The sequence below is a fragment of the Littorina saxatilis genome, linkage group LG17, assembly GCF_037325665.1.
Source record: "Littorina saxatilis isolate snail1 linkage group LG17, US_GU_Lsax_2.0, whole genome shotgun sequence".
NCBI lineage: Eukaryota > Metazoa > Mollusca > Gastropoda > Littorinimorpha > Littorinidae > Littorina > Littorina saxatilis.
Window position 1 is genome coordinate 29,518,268 of NC_090261.1, and position 20,747 is coordinate 29,539,014.

The 20,747-nt window shown below is 43.3% G+C and overlaps 1 protein-coding gene across 1 annotated transcript in view; it reads right to left on the reverse strand.

The window, feature by feature from the left end:
- The window catches only part of LOC138953735 (uncharacterized), a 42,190-nt gene that overhangs the window by 18,669 nt on the left and 2,774 nt on the right, over positions 1 to 20,747 (reverse strand). Inside the window, exons 2-5 of the mRNA XM_070325624.1 lie at positions 8,215 to 8,364; positions 4,405 to 4,692; positions 3,873 to 4,078; positions 1,849 to 2,100 (exon numbers count right to left, since the gene is read on the reverse strand). Coding sequence (XP_070181725.1) covers positions 1,849 to 2,100; positions 3,873 to 4,078; positions 4,405 to 4,692; positions 8,215 to 8,364 — 896 coding nt within the window. The remainder of the gene's footprint in view (positions 1 to 1,848; positions 2,101 to 3,872; positions 4,079 to 4,404; positions 4,693 to 8,214; positions 8,365 to 20,747) is intronic.

Consider the following 20,747-nt stretch of genomic DNA (forward strand, 5'->3'; position numbering starts at 1 on the left):
TTGGAATCAAGAACTGACAAGAAATAAGATGAAAGTGTTTTTAAATTGATTTCGAAAATTTAATTTTGATCATAATTTTTATATTTTTAATTTTCAGAGCTTGTTTTTAATCCAAATATAACATATGTATATGTTTTTGGAATCAGAAAATGATGAAGAATAAGATGAACGTAAATTTGGATCGTTTTATAAAAAAAAAATTTTTTTTACAATTTTCAGATTTTTAATGACCAAAGTCATTAATCAATTTTTGAGCCTCCAAGCTGAAATGCAATACCAAAGTCCGGCCTTCGTCGAAGATTGCTTGACCAAAATGTCAATCAATTTGATTGAAAAATGAGGGTGTGACAGTGCTGCCTCAACTTTTACAAAAAGCCGAATATGACGTCATCAAAGGTATTTATCGAAAAAAAGAAAACATTGTCCGGGGATATCATTCCCAGGAACTCTCATGTAAAATGTCATAAAGATCGGTCCAGTAGTTTGGTCTGAATCGCTCTACACACACACACGCACACACACACACACACACACACACACACACACACACACACACACACACACACATACATACATACACACACACACACACACACACACACACACACATACACCACGACCCTCGTCTCGATTCCCCCTCTATGTTAAAACATTTAGTCAAAACTTGACTAAATGTAAAAAGAGAAAAAGAGAAAGAAAAACAAGTCGCGTAAGGCGAAAATACAATATTTAGTCAAGTAGCTGTCGAACTCACAGAATGAAACTGAACGCAATGCCATTTTACTCGTAGCATCGTCAGGCCACCGCTCATGGCAAAGGCAGTGAAATTGACAAGAAGAGCGGGGTAGTAGTTGCGCTAAGAAGGATAGCACGCTTTTCTGTACCTCTCTTTGTTTTAACTTTCTGAGCGTGTTTTTAATCCAAACATATCATATCTATATGTTTTTGGAATCAGGAACCGACAAGGAATAAGATGAAAGTGTTTTTAAATTGATTTGGACAATTTAATTTTGATAATAATTTTTATATATTTAATTTTCAGAGCTTGTTTTTAATCCGAATATAACATATTTATATGTTTTTGGAATCAGCAAATGATGGAGAATAAAATAAACGTAAATTTGGATCGTTTTATAAATTTTTATTTTTTTTTACAATTTTCCGATTTTTAATGACCAAAGTCATTAATTAATTTTTAAGCCACCAAGCTGAAATGCAATACCGAACCCCGGGCTTTGTCGAAGATTACTTGACCAAAATTTCAACCAATTTGGTTGAAAAATGAGGGCGTGACAGTGCCGCCTCAACTTTCACGAAAAGCCGGATATGACGTCATCAAAGACATTTATCAAAAAAATGAAAAAAACGTTCGGGGATTTCATACCCAGGAACTTTCATGTCAAATTTCATAAAGATCGGTCCAGTAGTTTAGTCTGAATCGCTCTACACACACACACACACACACACACACACACACGCACATACACCACGACCCTCGTTTCGATTCCCCCTCGATGTTAAAATATTTAGTCAAAACTTGACTAAATATAAAAAGATAAAAAAGAGAGGATAAGACGGTACTGAAAATACGTTGCACTCGTCGTCTTTGATGTTATTTTTATGTGGTTTTTTTTTTCACTGCCCCCCCCCCTCCCCCCCCCTCCCCCCCCCCTCCCCCCCCCCCCCCCTCCACCCCAATTTGGAGGGGGGTGGATGTGTATAGGGTTTTTTTTTCTTTCTTTTATTCTGTTTGATTGTTTATGGGTCGTTTGGGTTGGGTTTTTTTCCACCTCAACGGTAAAACAATAATTATATGTATGTGTATATATGTATATATATATATCTCACCTCCCCTTTCCATAACACAGCCACGTGAAAGAAGTTCCGAACCAGGGCAAGGATGTCTTCAAGTTCCTGTGTCATGGATTCGTTGTGAGTGACCAGCAGGCTGCTGGCTGACTGGTTTCCTGTCACTATGCTTGACTGGTTGTGGACAACCGGCGAAGTGACGTTTGTTTGCAATGACGCGTCTATTATCAGAACCCTGGTCATATGCTGCGTGTATAAATCGGTACCGGCATCGGCAGTTTTGGGTGATATCTAGAATAAGAAAAAGCAGAGGATAAGAATGTAAAAATAAGGTTTGTGATTTGTAAACTTAATCTTTACTTCTCGAGTCACACCATATCTGTTCCCGCGACAATTATTTTTTGTTTTGTGTTTTTTTTCGCTTGCTGTTGTTGTTTCCAACGTACGTTAGACAGAAGCCTTCGACTTTGTAGGAAAGCATACCGAAGGAGTACTGCTGAGCATGCATACTAACATAATTATGTTCACAAGCACTGACCGTGTTAGCTAAATACAGAGTAGTTTGTTGTTATTTTGAACTCGTATCAAAAAAGGTACGTGTACATCATTACCTGGTAACGACCTCCAGATGATCCAGAAAGGCTGAACGATTTTAAACGCAGGCCGTATACTTCGAAATTACATAAAGCTATACTTATTCTTCTTCTTTGTTCATGGGCTGAAACTCCCACGTTCACTCATGTTTTTGCATTAATAGATTTGTTTTACCCCGCCATTCAGACAGCATACGCCGATTTCGGAGGATGACCAAGTTATACGAATTGCATTGCCACTTGGTGGGGTGTGTGGCAAAATTAACAAGTCGCGTAAGGCGAAAATACAATATTTAGTCAAGTAGCTGTCGAACTCACAGAATGAAACTGAACGCAATGCCATTTTACTCGTAGCATCGTCAGGCCACCGCTCATGGCAAAGGCAGTGAAATTGACAAGAAGAGCGGGGTAGTAGTTGCGCTAAGAAGGATAGCACGCTTTTCTGTACCTCTCTTTGTTTTAACTTTCTGAGCGTGTTTTTAATCCAAACATATCATATGTATATGTTTTTGGAATCAGGAACCGACAAGGAATAAGATGAAAGTGTTTTTAAATTGATTTGGACAATTTAATTTTGATAATAATTTTTATATATTTAATTTTCAGAGCTTGTTTTTAATCCGAATATAACATATTTATATGTTTTTGGAATCAGCAAATGATGGAGAATAAGATAAACGTAAAGTTGGATCGTTTTATAAATTTTTATTTTTTTTTACAATTTTCCGATTTTTAATGACCAAAGTCATTAATTAATTTTTAAGCCACCAAGCTGAAATGCAATACCGAACCCCGGGCTTCGTCGAAGATTACTTGACCAAAATTTGAACCAATTTGGTTGAAAAATGAGGGCGTGACAGTGCCGCCTCAACTTTCACGAAAAGCCGGATATGACGTCATCAAAGACATTTATCAAAAAAAGGAAAAAAACATTCGGGGATATCAATCCCAGGAACTCTCATATAAAATTTCATAAAGATCGGCCCAGTAGTTTGGTCTGAATCGCTCTACACGCACGCACGCACGCACGCACGCACACACACACACACACACACACATACACCACGACCCTCGTTTCGATTCCCCCTCGATGTTAAAATATTTAGTCAAAACTTGACTAAATTAAAAAGACCGTAGACAGGTAGTCTTCTCTTATTCTTCTTCGTTCATGGGCAGAAACTCCCAAGTACACTCATGTTTTTGCAAGAGTGGGTTTTTACGTGTATGACCTTCTTGACCCCACCATTCCGACAGCCCTACGCCGATTTCGGAGGATGCATGATGGGTACTTTGGTGTTTTTGTAACCCACCGATCTCTGATATGAATATGATAACAGGATCGTTTACGTGCGTACTTGGTAGGTAGTAAAACATAGCCTTTCCATCATTGCACATGTTTAAACAAAAAAAATTAAAACAATTAAAAAAGAAGGAAAGAACAGAATAACAATGAACCCTAATTAGACTCACCTCATCTAAGAAGCGTCGGGTGCACGAGCTGTCACACCAGACGAGGACGTTAGTGTAATCTTCAAAGTTCACAACGCGCCTCTCTAAGCCCCAGTAATTGCGCAAGACGTTGGCCTCCTTCTGACCTGCATCTGATGCAGTGTTGTGCAGCACGTGCAGAATGTTCATCTTGGAAAGACCCTCACTCAGGTGCAACACCTCCATATCTGGACAGGACATTTAAGGGGTCAAGAGTCGGGCCTGGATGGTATGTAGAGGTAATAGAGTAAATATGATTTTTGAAGGCTATTACGCTGTCTTTGGCATTCACAAACACCCCGAGACAGACACAGACACACACACATACACGCGCGCGCACACGCACACGCGCGCACGCACGCACGCACGCACGCACGCACGCACACACGCACACACACACACACACACAAACACACACACACACACAGCCACATAGCCATACAGACAGAGACAGAGACAGACACAGACAGACAGACAGACAGACAGTGAAACAGACATCCTCAAACTGACTCACCTGTGGTATTATCATACACAATCACCACCGTATTAAAATGCGCCTGATCCACAACACTCAAAACGTAGTCCACATGCAGATATGAATAATCCGGGTCATGGTCAGACGACTTCCCGTAAGCAAATTTCACCACCAGCGCGCACCAATCAGCGTCCGTTTCCGGTAAGTTTTGTTGAGTGTAATCCAGGAAATGCCGTCTGTGTTTGTGAAAGTAATCAGTGACGACAGACGTTGAATTGGAATTGACGTCGATGGAAGTGGTGAATAGCCACAGATTGACTTGTGAATCTGGGGGTAAAAGAAGAACATATTTAGAGCGAGTATACACGAACACAGCAGTCCTTTAACAATATGCGGCAAAATAACAACAAACAAACAAACAAACAAACAAGGTAAATAAAGAGAAGGAAACGGAGGCAGATTTGCAGGCAGGAAGAGGGACAGACAGGCAAACAGGCAGAGAGGAATCGGCTGAAACGTGGCCGAAGATGGTCGATGGAATTACGCAAGTCGGATGAAATTATCTGACGCTTTAGGAATATTGAGGAGGGATTGAGAGTTTAACATCGTCAATGAAAAACAAAACTTGACTAAATGTAAAAACACCTTGTTAGTGTTACTTCAATTCCAGTTTTTGTTGTCAATGCCGAATGGCCTTTGAAACTTGAACTTTTCAGGAACACGGTCATTTCACTCTCTGTCTTTCTGTCTGTCTGTCTGACCGTCCGTCCGTCCGTCCGTCCGTCCATCCGTCCGTCCGTCCGTCTGTCCGTCCGTCCGTTCGTTCGTCCGTCCGTCCGTCCGTCCGTCCGTCCGTCCGTCCGTCCGTCCGTCCGTCCGTCCGTCCATCCGTCCGTCCGTCCGTCTGTCCGTCCGTCCGTTCGTTCGTCCGTCCGTCCGTCCGTCCGTCCGTCTCTTTGTCTGTCTCTTTGTCTGTTAGTCTTACTTTGTTTATCTATATGTGTATCTGTGGTTCTGTTTGCCTGCATGTCTGTATATCCGGCTGCCTGTCTGTAAGTTTGATTGTGTGATGGGGCTAACCGATGCATCCGAAGGGGATGAGCGGCATTTTGGACGACAAAGCCAAGTAAATTGCTTTTGACACTGATTGTACAAGGGACGTAACCTAATATTTACGTAGTACGTTTTAGGCAGAAGCTTTTCTCACAAGTGAGTCTATGCATGGGCCCCAACTGAGAGAGCTTGTGAATGTCACTCCCAAGAACTTGGTTTTATCTGCTGGCACCAGCTGCACCCCATTTATGGTAATGGAACATGTCCTTTTAACAAGCTGCATTCCCGTGAAGGCCATGAACACGGTTTTTTCGGTAGATAGCTCAAAGCCATTCGTCTGCATGTAGTCAGCGATCTGGTCGACTTTTGCTTGGTACCGCCCCATTTTTGTTTTGATTGTTCTTTCTGACTTGCAGTTGACTGCTTCCCAGAGGGCCATGTCATCGGCAAACAGAGACAATGAGGCCTCCTTGAGGTTCAGGTTTGCTGCATCATGGACCATGATGCTGAACAGTATGGGGGCTATGATGCTTCCTTGAGGCACCCCCATATCTAGGACATGTGTTTGAGAGATGGACTGCCCCACTCTAACAGGCATGGACCTGTCTGTGAGGAATTCCTGGACAAATTCAAGCAGGCGCCCTAAGATCCCCATGTTGGACATTTTCTGAATTAGCTTTCCATGCCAGACCGTGTCAAATGCTCTTCTAATGTCGAAGAAGGTTGCCAGCACTGTTCTGCCTCGTGCTTTAGCCTTCTTGATGTGGGCAGTAAGTTTTACCACATGCTCCATGCTGGCTCGACCATTTCTGAAGCCTGCCTGGCAGAGGGGAAGAATGTTGTTCTTTTCAAGAAAGTGTTCTAGTCTGTTTTTCACAATTCTTTCGTATATCTTGCCAAGGTGAGGTGTGAGTGAAATTAGGCGGTAGCTTGTCGGCAGGTGCCGGGGTTTACCGTCTTTGGGAAGAGCAATCACCAAAGCGTTTTTCCAGGCTGAGGGAAGTTTTGAGCTCGCCCAACAGTGCTGGTAAAACTGTAGCAGCACTTCCAGCATGGGCTCAGGAAACCGGCGTATCATGTTGTATGAAATGGGGTCTAAGCCGGTTGCAACATTTCCGGATTTGATTCCTTGGATTGCCTTCCTCAACTCATTGATACCCAGATCCTGGTTTATCGGCAGTGAGTTGTCTGCTGCTGCTCGCCCGAATTTATCTTCTTCCTTTCGACGGTAATCAGCGAGCGACTGTGGCATATGAGCTGCCTGACTGACTTTTGCAAATGTCTCAGCCAGCACCTCGGCCTTCTCAAGATTACTTTGTGTGTGCTCATTCCCGTTCAGCAAAGGTTTTTCAGGCAAGAACATTTTCCTTTTTAATATTTCGCAGCTTGGTCCATACAAGGGACGCGTCTCCTTGGTTATGCACCTTTTTACAACAGAAATCTGTCCAGTAGTCTGCTTTTGCCTGTTCATTGACCGCAGCACACTCCTTTTCAACTTCTTCAAGGGCTGTTTTATTGGAGGCTGACTGATTCTTCTGATATGCTTTTGTAAACCGCCGTTTGCGCTGCACCGCAGCTCTGCATTCTTCATTCCACCAGGGGGAAGGTGCCTGTTCTCTCTTTTGAGGCCCAGAAGCGCGTTTTGGAATAGCTTGGTCAGCTGCACTGAGGATGGCCTGTCTGATGTTACCATAGTACTGGTCTATGTCATTGTCTTTGAACTCAGTCTCTCCACATATATGCGTCAGAGTCTTCTTGAACTTCTCCCAATCTGCTTTGGCACAGATGTACTTTGGCGTACGATCAACTTCAGCAGGATCAGGGTCAGCTTCATGGATGGTCGCGTGTATCAGATAGTGGTCAGATCCGAGTGTGTTGGGGTAGACCTGCCAGTCGTAAGGGCAAGTTCGGGGCTAACCAGGGTAAGATCAATGGCAGATGATCTGTCTCTTTGTCGCTGGGCTTGTCTGGTCTTTCTTTCTTTATTTGGTGTTTAACGTCGTTTTCAACCACGAAGGTTATATCGCGACGGGCTTGTCTGGTGGCCGTGCCATCATTAAGTAGCACCAAATCTGAGATGCTGATGTCTTCAGCCAACTGAGTGTCGGGGCTGCTTTCTGCGTCAGCGTCCCACATCCGGTGGTGCGCGTTGAAATCCCCCATCACTACCCAGCTGCATTAATTAAAAGCTAGTATCTTCCGTTTGACTACCGTTAGGAATGTATTTTTTTGCATACACCCGTCTAACCCTATTCCTAACAATTTCACGAAATACAGAGATACAAGTCTTACCCGACAAACACCGACCGACCGACCGACAGAGCAAATCCAGTTAGCCCCATTATACTAATGGCGACTTAATAACGAATTTGATACTGTACATGTTTGAATTCGTCCAAGACCACCGCTCGTAATGCTGACTTTATGCCTGCGGAATGTGTTCTTTGTTGTACAAACACAGTGAAAAAAGAACCAAAGTAAGTTGGAAAGCAAGACAGACAGACAGACAGACAGACAGACAGACAGACAGACATGTGGAATGGGGATCGAGAGGACAGGAGGGTAAGTGTGGGGATGTTGTAAAAGATGATGATCATGACCTTGTTTTCTCAAAGTTGAACCAGAGTTACGATTTTGTCTGGGGAACACAAATAATTTGCCTAACTAATTATTGGTTTAAAATAGAAATAAACACCACTTCTCATTGATTCTCAAATCCCTACCCGTTGGAAAAAACAAACCTCGACAGGACAGAAATGAATACACAAATATCAACAACGTTTGACCTGTACTTACGACTTTTAGTGACCTGTGTGGATTTATTCAGTTGCGTTTCTATGGTTGTGACGCGCAGACTCAGTGGCGCTCTTCCACACAGCAAGACGTCATCACACCACCGCGTCGTGAAGGTTGAGTGTAGATTCTGACGGCCGATCTTTAGTACGCCTGCAATGAAAAACGTTGAAAGAAGATGACACGAACATCTATTACCGTATTTCACGCCCTGGTTGATGTTCGGCAATGTTAACAAAACTATGAAAAAGATTACAACAACAACAACAACAACAACAACAACAACAACAACAACAACAACAACAACAACAACAACAGCAACAGCAAGTAGCGAGGTAGTTGAATTTGGGAACAGTGGAATCCATCTTTTAATAAGGCATCACCCCCCCCCCCCCTTTTTTTTTTAAAGACCTTGATTTGTTTAAGATTTTCCGTTTATAACCTGGGTAATTTTACCTTCATTTTCACACTCCCTCCTTTTTCAGACCAGATTTGCTAAGATTTGTCGAGGTCTCAAAATGTGGGTTCTACTTAAAGGTGGTCGTCTACATTTTTGCTTTTTTTCAATAATCTTATGGTTAGATTTCGCTAAAAAGTTATGTCAGATGATGAATGAACCATGGGGAAAAAAGTTATAGAAAAAAAAATATATGTAAAAAAAAGATTTTATTTTTGGGTAGCGTGACTCACGCTTCCAATATTTTGTTTTCTGTTTGCTGAGAACATGTGCTTTGCCTAAAAATACTGACCAATCAAATTCATGTCACTATGCTTTTTGCCACGCCCAAACAAGTGCAGCAACAGTTTGACACGGGATTTGAGAGGAGTTTTGCGCTTGGCATTTTCCAAATAAGGATATCCTACTATGAGTACTACGCTGGAATACAACAATGAATTTTCAAACGGCTACACTGGCTTCGTCTTTCCTGCTCAAAAGGGGGTGTATTGTTGATATTTGTAGATAATAGACTCTGCATTTTAATGGTCAAATGGCGATTTCGGTATAAAAATGTAGACAAGGACCTTTAAGAAGGCTCTTATTCCATGTAAAAGCCTGAGGTGGCTGAAACAATGGGTGATATGACAACGAAGTTATGTCATAAGCTCGTTGCCATGCCAAGCTTCATTTTGCACGTTAACATATTTTGTTGGACAATACGAGCTGTAGTTCGTAAGAGTTCCTAACGAAGGCATGACCATACACTGACAGATATAGACTGTTGTAGCAAGTGAAAGGGGTGTGACAGACGCACACACACACACAGACAGAGAAAAACACACACAGCGACAGAGAAACACACACACACACACACACACACACACACACACACACACACACACACACCAGGGGCGGATCACATCATTGTTAGGAGGGGGTTTCCAAATTCCTTTTAGGGACAATTCGACGACGCGAAGGGGACCTGGGGGGATCCGGGGGTATGCCCCCTGCCCCTGCCCCCCTGAAAATGTTGAGAGAAAAAAACAAGGAAAATGGAGAAATCTGCAGGGTGCAATCTGAGCCAAGAAACTTCCCCTGTATTCACCTTCCAAAAAGTTAATTTAAGAAGACAAATTTGGATCAAAACAGGAACAATTGACCGATCTGGTGCAACCCGAGCCAACAAATTCTCCAAAACCGTCACTTAGAAGACAAAGGCCGCACCCCCCCCCCCCCCCCCTCCCGGAAAATGTTGATAAAAATCAAGGAAACTGGAGCGATTTGGTGCAATCTGAGCCATCAGTTTTTCTTTATTTTCAATTCTTTTTTTCTTTCTTTTTTTTTTTAGGGGGGGGGGGGGGGGAGGGGTCCGGAAACCCAGGAATCCGCCCCTGCACACACACACACACACAAGCTCACAGACAGACAGACTTCCCTTGATATGTCTAACAATATCTTACAATCAATAACAACATAACCGGGGGCCCGGTAGCTCAGTTGGTAGAGCACTGGACTTGTGATCGAAAGGTCGCAGGTTCGAATTCGGGCCGGGACGGACACGGGTCAACTTTATGTGCAGACCCAGAGACGAAAGCCATGTCCCACCCCTGTGTCATCACAATGGCACGTAAAAGACCTTGGTCATTCTGCCATAAGTGCAGGTGGCTGAATACACCTAAACACGCAGACACTTGGGTAGCGCGACTCCGTTGCTGCTAGCTTTCCACTGGGAGGAAGCGACCCGAATTTCCCAGCGATGGGACAATAAAGTAATGAAAATGAAAATGAAAACAAACAAAAAAATGAAAAATAACCAAATTTAACCATACAAAATGCATCCTGGTTGCTATGCTCCGCTGATCTGTGTTTGCATATTGGACACGTGACACCTCGCATGCCTCATTCCGTCCATTAGTTTTGCTGGTGTAAGTAAACACGTGTTTTGTGTCGCATGACACATGATAGGTTAGGTAATGAGACGTAGCGACGGTGACCTGTTTCATGATCGAGCGTGTGTGAACTGAGTACTTAATTGAACGGGCGCAATAGCCTAGTGGGTAAGGCGTCGACCTCTCTTTTGTGAAGGTTTGGTGTTCGAATCCCGGCCGCGCATGGTGGGTTTAGGGTGAATATTTGTTTGACTCTCCAACTTATGTGGAGACATGCTAATGCCTTATCCCCCTGCGTTGTGCACAGACAAGCACAAGACCTAGTACGCACGACAAATATCATAATAGTCCCTGTCAGAGTTTGGGGGTTATATACTGTTCAAAAAAAGAAACGCATAGTTGCTACTTGCCAAATTTGTTTTATTTTTCGAAAAAATTAACAGAAAATCCAATATTTAGATTATTTGTTTGAAATTTGGTATGGACACAGTTGAATGCACTCACAGTTCATTTGCATCTTCAAATCAATCAGTCAATCAATACGATTGGGTGCCGAGGCTGTCAAGTCAGTAGGGGGTGTGACTGCCTTGAGCAGCAACAACTGCCCGGCACCTTCTGGGCATGGACTGGATCAGATGCCGGATATCTTGCTGTGGGATGGTGTCCCACTCCTCCTGAAGTGCCTGCAATAGATCGCGGTGATTTGCCGGCGCTTCTTCTCGCCTGCGCACACGTCTGTCCAATTCATCCCAGAGGTGTTCTATCGGGTTCATGTCTGGCGACATGGATGGCCAGGGAAGCACCTGGACATGGTGGTCGGTGAGGAACTGGGTGGTGAGTCGTGCTGTGTGCGGGCGAGCGTTGTCCTGCTGGAATATGGCATCCTGGTCAGCCAGAAGAGGAAGGGCGTGTGGGCGCAGAATTTCCTCCACGTATCGCTGGGCAGTTATGCGCCCTTGGACGTGCACCAGGGTGCTCCTTCCAGCGGTATTGATCGCCCCCCACACCATGACGCCTCCACCACCATGAACGGGTGCCTCATCCACACAGTTGGGCGCGTAACGTTCGTTTACTCTCCGGTAGACCCTCCTCCGACCATCATGTCGCTGGAGCAGGAAGTAGGACTCGTCGCTGAACCACACGTGTCCCCAGTGATTCCGGACGGTCCAGCGAAGGTGCTGGTTGCCCCACTGCACTCGGTTCTGGCGATGGCGGCGGGTGAGGACAGGTCCTCTGTGAGGTCTGCGAGCTCTCAAACCAGCTTCATGCAGCCGGTTCCGCACGGTCTGGTCCGATAATCGGTGTGGCCCGGGGAGAGCCTGGACAGAAGATGAGGCCGACAGGAAACGATTCCGGAGGTGGCGGAGCCGTATGAAGCGGTCGTGAGCAGCAGTTGTCGCCCTTGGTCTTCCCGCTCGTGGCAAGTCAGCAACGGAGCCAGTGGCTTGAAACCTGACCCACAGTCTACTGATGGTGCTCTGGGACACGTGGAAGTGCCTGGCGATTGCACTTTGACTTTGGCCTGCTTGTAAACGACCCAATGCAATTTGGCGGTCTTCTCTGCTCAATCGGGCCATCTTTCGTCGCTGAATTGTCGTCTGATTTCTTTGTGGCGAACAATCCGCTTTTATGGGTTTTGGAAGACATGGTGAGAGCTCAATATTCCCCGAGTTTCACGAGATTACACTGAAGCATGACGAGTGGTCATGCCAAATGAGCAATTTTGACATTGTAGCCACTGATAACGCATGCGTCACGTGCAGAGCTCACTTGTGGCAATGGACGAAAGGTCGACGACCAGATAAACATTTTCTGCAGTTTGGTGGATATCCTTGTAGCCATATAACTAAATTAACCAAATATTACAAGCTATGCGTTTCTTTTTTTGAACAGTATATAGAAACACGAGAACACCTAGCACACACGAAAACTGAGTATGGCTGCCTAAATGGGGGGGGGGGGGGGTGTGGAGGGGGGGGGGGTATGGTCATACAGGTAAATCCCTACTCGCATCAAAGTGTACGTGGAAGTTTAAGCTTATGAACGCAGAAGAAAAAGAACAAATTTACGATCTGTCTGTCATGGATGTGTTACATGGTATATTAGTTGGTATTATGATGGCGTAGGGGAAGGGCTCCTAATATGGACGACCTCCTGTTATGACAAAATAACGACTGACGCAAGAGGTCTCAGAAACAGGTTCATTCGCCACATTTACCCTCTCTAAATAACTTGCATAATTATATATGTCAAAACAGGAGTTGCGGACGCACAAACCACAAAACGGTTAGGCGGCCGGAGGAGAACCGTTAATTGGCCGGTAAGCATTGCAAACTTGTCTGAAGCTGTGAACACAGTAAAAGCGGGTGAGCTATGATAGATTAGGTAGTCCTAATGATCAAATATAGCGATGGTTATCATGAATTGTTTCATAGTCGATAAGTATAAGGATTAAAGGCAAAAGCTATAGTCACTCCGAGTTGCATACAGGAGTGATAGGTCTGTATGTACTCCGACAATCGAAAGCTCTGTTACAAATCGTAAGCCAATGAAATGCCCCCTTACAAGTCGTTAGGAAGTAGCCAATGAAAATCAATCTGACGTACGTGGTGACTTCCGCCATCTCTTTTTCGGAGTGAATACAGAGCTGGCAATAATGTACACTCACATGGTATACAACCACTTCTACACACTCCAAGTGTGTTTCATACCCCGACAATTAACTGCTTTGCAGCATAAATGTTTTGTGTGTGTGTGTGTGTGTGTGTGTGTGTGTGTGTGTGTGTGTGTGTGTTTGTTTTTGTGTGTGTTTGTCCCAAGCGTACTTTGATTCTATGAATCGAAAGTTCATTGCGTTCCTTTGCAAAATGGCGTCGAATGAAACTCAGAGTGTTGATGTGGTTGTCTTTTAGTCTTTTAGTTTTATGTACACTCCGAAAAAATAACCAACATAAAGGCCGTGCAGCATGAGGTTGTTTTTGTTTTTTGTACATTGATAATCAACTGCTCTGCGTTCCTATCGCAACGTGGCCTTGAATGGCAAATTCGCTTCACAACCGGAAGTGAACGTTGGCGTGTATACAGGGGGCAGAATCGTGTATACACTCGGAGTGCGTATAGCCAGTGCGTAATGTATATAGTCCAGAGAGGTTACCCTCATGGACATGTAGGCTACTTTCTTACTGGGGAAAGCGAGCTGCCGTACATGCAGGACGGCTCCCCATTTTTACATTTAGTCAAGTTTTGATTTTCTTCTTCTTTTTCCACCATGCGTGTTTTCATGTTTCCAAGCCCTGAGACTTTCGACGTGAAAGGGAATGCCGTATCCCCCTTCGCTTATACAGACAAGCACAATCCCAAGTACGCACGAAAAAGATCCTATGATCCCTCTTGCGCATGCGGGCACACACGGGGGTGTCTGGATACCGACGAGAGTCTGCACAAATTTGGAAATAAATCCCTCGCCGAAGGTGGGATCGAACTCACGCCGATAGAGACAACTGGTTTTCAAGCCAGAGCCACTTCTTACTGAGCTGTTTCCCTGTCGATCGTGTGTTGACTGTTTAGGGGAAAAATATACCTGCGCAGAGTCAGCGGCCCTGCATGCTGCGATAGGGATTATGACGAGTAGTTGGCCTGTTTTCTTTTCACGCAACGTGTAGCGGGCTTGGAGAAGAAGAAACAAGTCGCGTAAGGCGAAAATACAACATTTAGTCAAGCTCAGTCGAACTCACAGAATGAAACTGAACGCACTGCATTTTTTCACAATGACCGTAGTCCGCCGCTTGTGCAAAACGGAGTGAAACTGACGAGCCTGTTCAGCGCTGTAGTGGTTTCGCTGTACTGCATAGCACGCTTTTCTGTACCTCTCTTCGTTTTAACTTTCTGAGCGTGTTTTTAATCCAAACATATCATATCTATATATTTTTGGAATCAGGAACCGACAAGGAATAAGACGAAATTGTTTTTAAATCGATTTCGGAAATTTAATTTTGATCATAATTTTTATATTTTTAATTTTCAGAGCTTGTTTTTAATCCAAATATAACATATTTATATGTTTTTGGAATCAGAAAATGACGAAGAATAAGATGAAATTGTTTTTGGATCGTTTAATAAAAAATGATTTTAATTACAAGTTTCTGATTTTTAATGACCAAACTCACTCATTAGTTTTTAAGCCACCAAGCTGAAATGCAATACCAAACCCCGGCCTTCGTCGAAGATTGCTTTGCCAAAATTTCAATCAATTTGATTGAAAAATGAGGGTGTGACAGTGCCGCTTCAACTTTTACAAAAAGCCGGATATGACGTCATCAAAGGTATTAATCGAAAAAAGGAAAAAAAACGTCCGGGGATATCATTCCCAGGAACTCTCATGTCAAATTTCATAAAGATCGGTCCAGTAGTTTAGTCTGAATCGCTCTACACACACACACACGCACAGACACAGACACACACACACACACACACACACAGACACACACACACACACACACACACACCACGACCCTCGTCTCGATTCCCCCTCTATGTTAAAACATTTAGTCAAAACTTGACTAAATGTAAAAACTACCTCAATAATCTGCAGTGCGTCGTCTGTGCCGCTGACTCTGCGCAGGTATAATTTGCCCCTTACAATCTGTCTGTCTCACATGCGTCAAGTGTGTCGTCCATTAGGTTTGCTGATGTAAATAAACACGTGCCTTGTGTCGCTTGCAACATGATAGGCGAGTAATAGAACGTAGCGGTGGTGTACTAATTTCTGTCAAGCCTGTGGCAGGTAATCCATTAGTCTTGCTGATGTGTTTTATACCCCGTAACACATAGTAACCTAGGCTAGGTCATATCATAGAAAGTAGCCGGCAATGGTGAATTGTGTCACAGTCGATCGTGTCTTCCTTAGAGTTGTTATTATATGCCTATCTGGCTTGCCGGCCTGTTGTCGGTCTGTCTGTTTGTTCGCGCGTCTGCGTGAGAATGTGAATATAATGTATGCCTGTTTTGACCTGCGTCTGAATGACTTCATGTTTTATTCCAAACGTTTCAGTTTGTGCCCATCCGCCCGCCTGTGTGTCTGTCTGTGTGTCTGTCTGTGTGTCTGTGTGTCTGTCTGTCTGTCTGTCTGTCTGTCTGTCTGTCTGTCTGTCTATTGCTTTGTCTGTCAATATGCCTGCCACAATGTCTGTCAGTATGCCGTGTCTATCTGTCTGTCTGTCTGTCTGTCTGTCTGTCTGTCTGTCTGTCTGTCTGTCTGTCTGTCTGTCTGTCTGTCTGTCTGTCTGTCTGTCTATCTCCATGTCTATCAATGTCTGTTTGCTGCTTTACATATATATATCACCCCGCTCGCTATAGATTTAGTTTGCTGCAATTTTATACCTTCAGGTCAACGGTGAAAATGTGGTTACACTTCGGCCACAAGACGAAAACACTTTCAATTTCAAATTCAGTACACTACCTGTCATTGATATAAAAAATAAAAAATACAATAAAAAAACTTGCACACGACCGGGTAAACTTTTGCCCCCCATCATGATTTTGTAACTTGGACAGCGGAAAATTCAAAATCACCGTGAAAAAAATCCCAAATACAAATTACTTCAACCTAACAATTCCTGGTCATTCTTAGCCAGCGAACCGAAGCTTAGACCTCTTGGTTAAAAAACACGTCTGACCCCATGGGCTAGTCGATTTGATTAATGGAAGTGAACACGAAAATGCTGTCTGTATACGTGAGTAGGGGCCTGGGCTGAGGGTTCCTATCACAATGATGGTCATTAATCTTTGATGTCACGGTCCGGGTTTGCGGTGTGGTTTTTGTTGAGCGGCGGTGGAGTAAAAACCACTTCCTTTCTCGAGAGCGAGCAAACGCGTTATTTTGTGTGGAATTTGACAGCTAAGTGTATAAAATCACCAGTGTGTGAAAGATGCAGCTGTTGAAGTTACCTACGCCGGGTGAAGTTTGGTTTCAAGTAGCTTTATAACGCAGCCGAAGAAGGTCGTTGACACAGCAGACATTTTACAAAATTAATTCGGCAAATAATACAACTCAGGCCAGAAGACACAAGGATGCATATAGCCAAAGAATGGCCAAAGACCATATTGTCCTCATCTCTCTCAACACAGATGACGGGAGGATGCATATAGCCAAAGAATGGCCAAAATCATATTGTCCTCATCTCTCTCAACACAGATGACAGGAGGATGCATATAGCCAAAGAATGGCCAAAACCATATTGTCCTCATCTCTCTCAACAAGTCAAGTCAAGTCAAGTCAAGTCAAGTCAAGTATTTTATTGTTTTGGGCCCAGAGGGCTTTGAAACAAAGATATAACTTTAAAAAAAAAAGGTAACACATCAGACAGTTAATATATGTATACAAATTGAGTGGACAAATACAACAATGCTATACAACCAAAATAAATTGGCAATATACACTTCCATACATACAAACAAAAAGAAAAGAAAAATAGGTTGAACAAAATCAGGTAAGAAATCAGACAGATAATATGTATACATTAAGCGGACAACGATAATATACAGCCGAAATAAATTGGCAATACCATTAGGCCTAAAAAAAAAAATAGGTGTGGTTACGGTAACCCGACCTACCCTATTTTTAGAGGCCGACCCTATAACTTGTTATTACAATTTTGTATAAAAAAAAAAATATAAAAAAAAAACGAGTGCAGAAAACGCAATGAAAGCGACAGCGCTCGAGTCGCACACTTATTTCCCTGTCAAGTAGGTTTAATTTTTACACATTAGAAAAAAAAGTTTAAAAAAAAGTGATTGCCTACCTTCCTACCCTATTTTTTTTGGCTATGTTACCTTAACCACACCTATTTTGGTTTTTTTTGCCTTATGCCATGCATCTTTTGTAAAAACACAAAACAAAACAAAAGCATGTATTGCATACATATACATACCAATAATGTAATGCTAACATACTAAAATCATAACATGGGCTACAAATCTTGCTAGCTTCATTAGTTTTATCTTAGATTTACAATTCATTAACTGTTCATATTTTAAACAATTTGGGTGAGATCAGTAATAAGGACTCATTAATTTTCTTCTTTCAGACACTATACTTTCGTCGGTACAAATGAACAAATAGTGAAACTCATCACCTAATTCATTTTTATCGCACATATCACACAATCTTTCATTTCTAGGAGCATTAAAAAATCTGTGCTGATGTATTGGCAACTTATGATTGCTTGTTCTAAATTTTGCTAATTTAACTTGTGACTGGAGCGTGCATAGCCACAAAATAGTAATTGACTAAAGTGCCCTTTTTCTAAAGAACTTCGCCCCTCCCCCCTCCCCGTACTCCCTACCCCCCACCCCCCACCCTCTCCAAAAATCCCTCTTAGAACAGATGACATAAGCGTGCATAGCCAAAAAATGGTCATAGACAAAATTGTCCTTTTACCAAAATACTTCGCCCTAAACCCCTCCCTCCCCCCCTCCCCCCCCCCCTCCTAAAATAATCCCTCTCAGCACAGATGAAAGAAGCATACATTACAAAAACTGGCCATAGACCAACTTCTTCTTTGACTAAATTAATAACTTCGCCCCCCCCCCCCCCCACCACTCCCCTCCACCCCCCTCCCCCCATCAATGACCTAGGAGAGTGTAAGCCGTGATGAATTATTATTAATACACAAGAAATGTAATATTTGTCGGCAAACACATTACTCAAAGCATGTGTCATCTTTGTAACTGTTTATTCAATTTCTTCTGCCGTTCAAAAATAATCCAACAACTGAATGAAACCAAAAACGGAACATTAAAAAAAAAATGAAACCAGAAATGAAACATTTGGAGAAGAAGAAAATGGCCGCAATAATTCAATCAAACAGTACTTGTAAGCAAAACACAGACATTCTATCACTTTTATTTGTACCACATAGCCTACAGTGGTAATCGTTTGGATCCCTGCAAACGCAAACCTGACACAATAGACTTCAGTCATTCAGAGTTTATGGGCTGAGTCATGGTGAACTTAACAAAGTCAAGCAAACAATCCGTAAGCAAAAACAACACAAAAACTGTCACAGAATGAAAACAAAATCCAGCAATATCGACCGCATAACCAGGGATGATAATCGAAATAATGTTGAAGCAAAGCAGATTTTCCGTCGGACAACTGGTGAATGCATTGAAAAATGCTAAAACATGCTACCAGTTTTCTCGTTCGCATGAGAAAAAACAAAACTAGCCTGCCTTGTACTTTGTTTTGCCTTTGTTTGTTTATTTATTTGTGTGTGTTTGCTTGTTTGCGCGCGGATGTGTGTGTGTGCGGGTGTGTGTGTGTGTGTGTGTGTATTGTGTGCGTTTGTGTGTGTGTGTGCGGGTGTGTGTGTGTGTGTGTGTGTGTGTGTGTGTATTGTGTGCGTTTGTGTGTGTGTGTGTGTGTGTACGAGCGTGCGTCCGTGCATCTGTCTGTCTGTCTGCCTCTCTGTCTATCGGTCTGTCTGTCTGTCTGTCTGTCTCAATAGATGTGAGCCTGTGTGTGTCTGTTTTTCTGTCTGTCTGTCTGTCTCAAACGGTATGTTTCTGGCTGGCTGTCTGGCTGTATGTCTGTCTGCCTGGCTGTCTGTCTGTCTCAATGTTTTGGATGATATGAGGGTAATAGCTAATGCGTTACAGCTCATTTTCTAACAAAGCAATTCGGAGAGGAAAAAGGTTAGAACTGTCTCTGAGGGGGTGATGAACGATTCTATTTCACGGCCCATGTGAGGTGGGTTTTTTTTCAAAAGCAACAGGACACTGTTATTCAACCTGTTCCAATTATTAGCTTGCTGAAAGGTTTGCTGCAATAAAGACAGCTCAGCTTGCACTGTTTGGGCATTTAAATAGTTTGGCCGTCCGCGTGTTGTGTTTGTATGTCCGTCCATCTGTCGCTCCGGTGTAACACGAAATTTTTACTCCACGAAAAATTTACTCCGGAGTAAAATTTTCGTACGAAATTCTTACTCCGAGTAAATTTTTCGTACGAGAAAAGAACTCCCCAAGGCACGAAAAAATTACTCCCTCCACGAAATTTTTACTCCCCATTTTTTTTACTTCCAGTAAAAATCTCGTACGCGAAAATGGGATGCGGGCGAAGGGATAATGCCAGTATGTGATCTCGCGCAAACGAATGTCGCGCTACCCTCCCTCCAACCCTTCCACCAACCAAGACTAACAGGGGACAAGCGAGTAAAAACTTCGTACACCTGGCATGAAAAGTTAAATTGCTCGTGTTAGGGTGAAGTAATTTATTCGATTTTTATTCGTCAGGGGAGTAACATTTTTGTACGAAATGTTAACTCGTAACTCACCTGTCGTGGGGAGTAATTTTCTCGTGTAATGGGGGAGTACTTTTTTCGTAAAGGGAGTAACATTTTCGTACGAAATTTTTACTCCGGAGTAAAAATCTCGTGGGAGTAATTTTCTCGTGTTACACCGGCAGTCTGTTTGTTTGCCTGCCTGTTATGTTGATGGGTCGAGCGGGTGACCTACCATTCGCCCTGTCAGACTGTCTGTTTTTTCCTGTCTGTCTGTCTGTCTGTCTGTCTGTCTGTCCGTCCGTCCATCCGTCCATCCGTCTGTCTGTCTGTTTGTCTGTCTGTCAGTCCGTCGGTCCGTCCGCCCACCCGTCTGTTTATCTATCTGTCTGTCTGTCTGTCTGCCTGTATGTCCGAATTATCGCTGCTTTCATGTCTCCAAATCAATGCCGGTTGGTTGTTGGAAAATTGTGATGAAACGCAAGGTCGGTGAGTTAAAGACACACTCCTTCTCCTAAAAACAGTTAGGCTCACCGTCGTCTCAGATCTGCCCATGCTTTTACATCGGGTACGTCCAACCCTCCAATTGGCCATATACCGAAAATGAAAACAGCCGGGCTGCTCTCTGCGCACAGCGGGATATGTTTATGAAATAATGTTGAAAGAAGCCTTTACAGAAATGAATGCATTATAACAAGCATTGAGCTCAGCACCCCGAGCCGTCAGGCTGTTGATTGTGTGTATGTGTCCAAGCAGGGGCATTGTCTTACACAATGTTAAAGCCTTGCCAGCTGTTTGTTTGTTTGTTTGTTTGCTTAACGCCCTGCCGACCACGAAGGGCCATATCAGGGCGGTGCTGCTTTGACATATAACGTGCGCCACACACAAGACAGAAGTCTCACCCAGTCACATTATTCTGACACCGGACCA